We start from the raw sequence: 7458 nt of genomic DNA on the forward strand, positions 1-7458 counted from the left end.
ACCTGTTATTATACCTGTATCTGTTATTATACCCGTACCTGTTAATATACCTGTATCTGTTATTATACCCGTACCTGTTATTATACCTGTATCTGTTATTATACCTGTTATTATACCTGTATCTGTTATTATACCTGTTATTATACCTGTATCTGTTATTATACCTGTTATTATACCTGTATCTGTTATTATACCCGTACCTGTTATTATACCTGTATCTGTTATTATACCTGTTATTATACCTGTATCTGTTATTATACCTGTTATTATACCTGTATCTGTTATTATACCCGTACCTGTTAATATACCTGTACCTGTTATCGCAAAAACTCCCTTTTCACCATCGTTGCGTGGACGCCCTCTGAGTATGTGTCTTACATGACGTCATCCTTTAGAAGTTTTTTTTGCATTTCATTCCAGAATTATACTGCGTAGATATAGAATTTACATTGACTGCCATCTACAACCAGTGGCTTACATTGTCAAATAGTACATGTTTACATTATCCAGTAGAACCTTCAGTTAGCGACATACTATTCTCATCCACGCTCCTCAAAAGCCATCTCCCTCAAATGGTTCAAACTGATACTTCACAGCCAACTCCATCTTGATGACATTTGTTGTTGTTTTCATGTTGTCCCTAAGGAAGATAGGCGCACATATGTCTGGCCATGTTGTGATTATTCCTAGGAATTAAACATTCAGAGAATTCAGAGATCTTGAAAAGGAAAGTGTTATTTCACTGTGTATTTGAGCCAAACCAGAAGGCAAACACAAGGCTATTGAGTGGAGCTGGCAGCAATGGCAGCAGGCTGTCAGAATTACACACACACACACACACACTTTATCTTCTCATCCCGTCCTGTTAGGAAAGATCCATTTTCTACAATCAGCTCCGTGAAAACTCTGTTTACCAGACTCACACATACTGAATCATCATTGTCACAGTTATCTCAATGAGCAAATGTTTGGTAAGAGGGAACATCAATGCCAGCTCTGGCAACTGCAGTGTGACAGTGCCGTTACTGTGTCATGGGCCGAAACCTATTGAGTTAGTGTCTTATTGACGTTGTAAAGTCACACATATCTATTGTGTTAGTGTCTTATTGACAATTGTATAACAGTCACGCTATCTCTATCTCTGTTGGCAATGCATAACCTACTGCGAGGACTGCTGAAACCTCCTCTAAGACATACACACTGATGCACACACATACACTCATGGTGTGATCGATCCTAGGGGCTGTTCTCAAACACACAGATAGTGTCACCATTCAGAACACATTTCTGTCCAAGGCTGCGCTGGAGTCCTTTGTGCACGAGGCCAGAAGCCCGGAGAAGGTGGAGGAGGAGGAGGAGGAGGAGGAGGAGAGGGAGAGGAGGAGGAGAGGGGGGAGGAGGAGGAGGAGGAGAGGGAGAGGAGGGGGAAGAGGAGGAGGACGAGGAGGAGGAGGAGAGGGAGAGGAGGAGGAGGAGGAGGAGGAGGAGGAGGAGGAGGAGGAGAGGGAGAGGAGGAGGAGAGGAGGGGAGGAGGAGGAGGAGGAGGTGGAGGAGGAGGAGAGGGAGAGGAGGAGGAGGAGGAGGAGGAGGTGGAGGAGGAGGAGAGGGAGAGGAGGAGGAGAGGAGGGGGAGGAGGAGGAGGTGGAGGAGGAGGAGGAGAGGGAGAGGAGGGGGAAGAGGAGGAGGACGAGGAGGAGGAGGAGGAGGAGAGGGAGAGGAGGAGGAGGAGGAGGAGGAGGAGGTGGAGGAGGAGGAGAGGGAGAGGAGGAGGGGGAGGAGGAGGAGGAGGAGGAGGAGGTGGAGGAGGAGGAGGAGAGGGAGAGGAGGAGGAGGTGGATGAGGAGGAGGAGGAGGAGGTGGAGGAGGAGGAGAGGAGAGGGAGAGGGAGAGGAGGAGGTGAGGGGGGGGCAGCGAGCGTGCGGATCAGCTCCACGGCAGTTCAGCTTTTATGACGGAATCACAGCGAGGTCACAGAAGGTCACAGAAGGTCACAGAAGGTCACTCCCTCACAGCTGGCCCACTTCCCTGCGTGTCACCCTGCGTGACCCTTGACCCATGACCTCATCCCCACCTTCTCCACTCAAGATTCCAGCAGCTTCTGCTCTCTCCTCTCGTCTCATGTTCTTGTGCCCTCAGTGGACCCCCTCAGTGCACCCCCTCCAGAGTCTTCTGTTCAGAGAGTGTGATGACTCTGTTCGTGTTCATGTTCTGTTCAGAGAGTGTGATGACTGAGAGTGTGTTCGTGCTCATGTTCAAGCTCTGCCAACTCTAGGAAGGCCTGTGAAGTCATGCTTCTTCTTTCATTTTCTGCTCTCTCCCCCCCCCCCCGCCCCTCGACACGAGCATGTTTTATTCCTCATGAAGACTATTCTAGAATGTCTGGGTCAAGTCTTTTCCTAGAAACTGAGGTCATAATTACTGTCTCTTCTTGTTAATTTAACACTCATTACAAAGGCTATCGATGCAACAGAATAAATATTTATATATATATATATAAAACAAAGTTCTGTGATTTCTGTGTAATGTACGGGAGGTCAGGTCCAGACGGAGGGTGTTTTACAGAGAGTAGCCTGGATACCCAAGGGATGCCTTCCTCCTTCCTCCTTTCTCCTCCTCTTCACTTTACATAACTGCACATTTGATATCACATCTCGCGTCTTGCCCATGACCTTTGAACCGAACCAGTACAACTGGAAGAGAGAGGGGAAAGAAAGCGAGTGAGAGCGGAGGAAGAGCAGGAGCTACACTAGCTAGCGGAGTGAGGAAGAGGAAGAGGAAGATCGACACGGAGAGAGTGGGAGGAATAAAGTGGTTTGTTTCATAATATTTAAACGAGGAGAGCTATGATGCTAATGCTAATGCTAATGCAGAGGTGCACAGAGAAGACACAAGGAGGAGAGGAGGAGAAGTTGGGAGAAGTGAGATGAGAGGAAGAAAGTGAGATGAGGAAGGAGAGAGAGAATGAGGAAGACAGTGAGATGAGGAAGGAGAGAGAGAATGAGGAAGACAGTGAGATGAGGAAGGAGAGAGAGAGAATGAGGAAGGAGAGAGAGAGAGAATGAGCCGGGCTCTATGGTGCGGAGGCAGGGGACCAGTGAAGCCAGGCTTAATTAAACACTGAGACAGAGTGGAGGAGAGAAGGAGCGATAGAGAGAGAGAGAGAGAGAGAGAGAGAGAGAGAGAGAGGGTACCTGACGTTCCTGATGCGGAGAGGTAACTCACAGCAATGGTTCTTACTGCTCACACACACATCTTTTATCTTGGCATAAAACCCACACACAGTCACACACACACACACACAAATCAGTAAAACTGTTGTTGGGCTGTGTTGGGCTGAATTAGGCCCACTACACCTCCAGAAGGCTCAACAGTGAAGTCTGGCATCCCAGACCCACCCCACTCCATACTCACGATTGGTTAGGACACATGTCAATATCATAGACATTCAAAGATACACCTCAAGATACACCTCGAAAAGATTTCACATGCATATCGATGCACTGCCTGATTATCTAAACATCATTCTTATTATACTATGGCATGCCAGGCTATCCAAGGTACACGCAAAAGTACAACACTATTTCACAAGTTTAAATTAGGTCTACAGAGTAAATTTTTGTTCACAAGTAAAGCTTAAATGCCATATTTTTGTGGGAGCTTATGTTTCTTTCCATAGTTGCCCGAAGTTGATCACGAGAGTGAATGTAAACATGACAACGCCGAATGTGTCCGATAATTGACGCAGTTAAGATATCTCCACTGGTCTTGTGTGTGTGTGTGTGTGTGTGTGTGTGTGTGTGTGTGTGTGTAGCCTTTAACACCTATCTACAAGTCAAGTTACAAGTCTTTTATTTGTCAGATGCACAAGATGACACAGGGTCAGACTGGGCACTGAAATTCTTATGACAAGGCGCCGCCCAAACCTACCACACCATAACATCACATACTATAACATAACAAACCATGACGTACACTCTGCACAAGTACTATGAACATAATTTACACATAATAAACATATAATAACCTAAATATCTCCACTGGTCTTGTGTGTGCGTGTGTGTGTGTGTGTGTGTAGCCTCTAACACCTATCTCCACTGGTCTTTTGTGTGTGTGTGTGTGTGTGTGTGTGTGTGTGTGTGTGTGTGTGTGTGTGTGTAGCCTCTAACACCTATCTCCACTGGTCTTGTGTGTGTGTGTGTGTGTGTGTGTGTGTGTGTGTGTGTAGCCTCTAACACCTATCTCCACTGGTCTTGTTAACCTCCTTCCCTCGCTTCTGCTACCAGTTCAGCATTCTTTAGCTTCTTCCTTTCAAAGGGTTCCTCAATTGCATCTTCAAAGGGAATCGTTAACTCAATAACGTAAACAATGTGCTCACACTCAGAATACAACACCATATCTGGTCTCGTAGCAGTCACAAAACAAGACACTGTGGAACTTGAAGTTGAATCAGCCAGCAATCAGCCAGGAATCAGCCAGCAATCAGCCAGCAATCTCCAAGTTATGGCACAAGATACTGGCATAAGATACTGGTCCAAAATGTTCCAAACCTGGGAGTTGCTGATCAGAGCCAAGGGGATCCACAAAACATGTTTTTTTTTTTTAATCAAAAGCTAGGGATGTCGTTCCATCAGATGAGGCTCCCTGGTACTGATATTGCTGGTTCTGTCCCCTCTCAGTGAAGATGCAACCACGGGATAAGATTTAGGCCAGGAGGTGATGGTCATGGGTCATGGTCTTCCCATGAATCTGTCTCCGGAAGGTCACGGAAGGGGAACTAGTCTGTTGAACAGCACACACAGGCACTAAGGGGGGAAATGTGCGAGGGGTTTTCGGAGAGTGAAGGGTGTGTCTGTGACATCATCGCCAGAAAAAAGAAAAAGAGAAGAAAACAATTCTGGGATGTGAATGATGATGTCATCATGAGTATGTCCGTCTGTTGACAAGAGGGTGAGTCGCCAGCAGAGAGGCACGCACACACACATTCTCACACACACACACACACACACACACACTCACAGTGACCTTCCCCATTGGCCACAGGAGGGAAACAGATGATTCAGCAAGGCTTGTGATGCACCCTCTGTCCTCCAGGCTTCTCTATGCCCCCCCCCCTCCCCCTCCCAACACACACACACTCCTCCCTCCCCCCACCCAACACACACATACACACACTCCTCCCTCCCCTGGCTAGAAGAACAGTGAGGCCCTCTGCATGCGAAAGCCAACCTTCTTGAACAGCGCACGCAGCCTGCAGACCTTACAGTGTCTCACAGCCACCCGCCTGTACGCCCCCAGAGCCAGCGTCCCGCTCCCCCCAACGCTCCCTCCCACGCTCCCCTCGCTCCCCTCTGGGCCCAGCCAGGGGGTCCACACCCCCCCGTGGAGCTGGGGGTCGGCCAGGGGGTCGTCGGGCGGGTTCCGCGGGGGCACGGAGGTCCGGTTGTACTCCGCCATGCGTGCCATGAGCAGCCGCACCACCTCGGGCCGGGCCTCGGACTGGTCGCTGCGCTCGTACGGGTCGGCGGTGACGTTGAAGAGCCAGACGGACTTGCCGTGCTGGTCGCGGCGCTTCTCCAGGCCCTGCCAGCGCGACGGCGCCACCGGCAGCGTCTGCGGGGGGAACCAGTCCCCGTCGCCCATGGGACCCGTCAGCAGCTTCCAGTCGCCGACGCGCAGCGCGGCGCGCACGCCCGTGTCCCAGATCCCGAAGCCACGTCGCTGCCGGAGCGCCATCTGCTGGGGAGGCTCGCCGGGGCGGCGCGACACCGGGTCGATGTTGAACAGGATCTCCGTGCGGGGGCAGGGCAGGCCTTGGCTGATGGCCCCCCACACGTCGTGCCCGTCCAGCCGCCGATCTTTCCCGGGGACCCTGGCCAGCCCCAGCAGAGTCGGGTACCAGTCGGAGACGTGGATCAGCGCTCGGCTCACCGCCCCCCTCCTCTTCAGCAGGGGACTGTGCACGAAGCCCACGGCCCGCACCCCGCCCTCCCAGTACGAGCCCTTGCCCCCCCGCAGCGGCCAGTTGCACCCGCCCGACAGTGGCTGCCCGCCGTTGTCCGAGGAGTACACCAGCACGGAGTTGCGGTAGAAGCCTTGCGTGCGGAGCTCGCGCACCACCGCCCCCACCGCCTCGTCCACGCCGCTCAGCATGGCGGCGTAGTGCTGCCGCGGACGGTTGCCCAGGGAACTGTGGCGGCGCAGCAGGTGGGCGGGGGCCTGCAGTGGGGTGTGCAGGGCCTGCAGAGCGATGTACAGGAACAGAGGCTTCTGGGAGCTGTGGGACCTCAGGATCTGCTTCACCCTGAGGGGGGGGAGGGGGTACAGAGGAGAGGAGAGGAGAGGGGAGGAGAGGAGAAGAGAGGAGAGGAGAGGAGAGGAGAGAGGAGGGGAGGGGAGAAGGGGAGAGGAGGGGAGGGTAGGAGAGAGAAGAGAGTAGAGGAGAGGAGGGGAGGGGAGAGGGGAGGGGAGAAGGGGAGAGGAGGGGAGGGTAGGAGAGAGAAGAGAGTAGAGGAGAGGAGAGGGGAGGAGAAGAGGGGAGGGGAGGGGAGAGGAGGAGAGGAGCACATTAAACCTCCACAGACATCAGCCAGCTCATAGAAACAGCCTGTCTAATAGACACTAATTTCTTCGTGGGCAAATGCTTCCAGTTAAAGCGGAACACAATTGCAGATTGTGATAACAGATAACTAAAGCAGCTAACTAAAGAAGCCCAGTAGAATGAGACTCCCAGCAGATATTAAAGTGAGACAGCTGTTGCGTCGACCAAAAGGAAGTCATCTGGCAGAGACCCATGAATGCATACAGCCTGGAAAGTAGCTCACCAACAAGGAATTTCATTCACCTCCAAACTGTTTAGTCACAAAACAAATATGTGCAATCACCAGATGCCCCTCCAATCATTAAATGCCCTACCAATCATCTGATGCCCCACCAATCATCTGATGCCCCACCACATCCCCGTGCTTCAATAAAACACTGGCCCTACTGGTACAATGAGTCGATGCATGCTTACCCCATTTGTTACGCAACGGTTTGTCTTGAAGCCACTGTGTTTTACGCAACAAACAATAAACACACTTCCTGTGTGAGGCATCTGTTACACCACACTCAGTCTCAATCATGTGTGCATGTGAAAGTCCTCCCATAATGTCTCTGGTTATGAGTGCATATCTGCATTGGCCTGAGCAAAGTCCTAACACTAAAAGTGTGTTTATGAGTGGCTGTCCTGCTCTCCTGTAGTGTCTGTCTGCATCCAGTAGGTGGCGTGTGTGATTGTGATTGAAACTAGACTATAGCACCCTCCAGTGCCAAAATAGCCAATGCTAACTGGTTGAAGCTAACACCCTAAATACTTCTTTCTATATAAACCTTGTGTGATGTGTTTAATTTGGCTTCTCTCTCGTCTGCTGTAGTCTGGGAGTGACCCCGGGCGCTCTCTCTCTCTCTCTCTCTCTGTCT

At 51.0% G+C, this 7458-nt stretch overlaps 1 protein-coding gene across 1 annotated transcript in view; it reads right to left on the minus strand.

Moving 5' to 3' along the window:
* Positions 1–5182: 5182 nt before the first annotated feature.
* si:dkey-174i8.1 (arylsulfatase I) overlaps positions 5183–7458 on the minus strand; it is a 5266-nt gene continuing 2990 nt past the window's right edge. The window contains exon 4 of the mRNA XM_031578582.2: positions 5183–6301. Coding sequence (XP_031434442.1) covers positions 5188–6301 — 1114 coding nt within the window. The 3' untranslated portion in view covers positions 5183–5187. The remainder of the gene's footprint in view (positions 6302–7458) is intronic.

Source organism: Clupea harengus, chromosome 13 (assembly GCF_900700415.2).
Source record: "Clupea harengus chromosome 13, Ch_v2.0.2, whole genome shotgun sequence".
Classification (NCBI taxonomy): Eukaryota; Metazoa; Chordata; class Actinopteri; order Clupeiformes; family Clupeidae; genus Clupea; species Clupea harengus.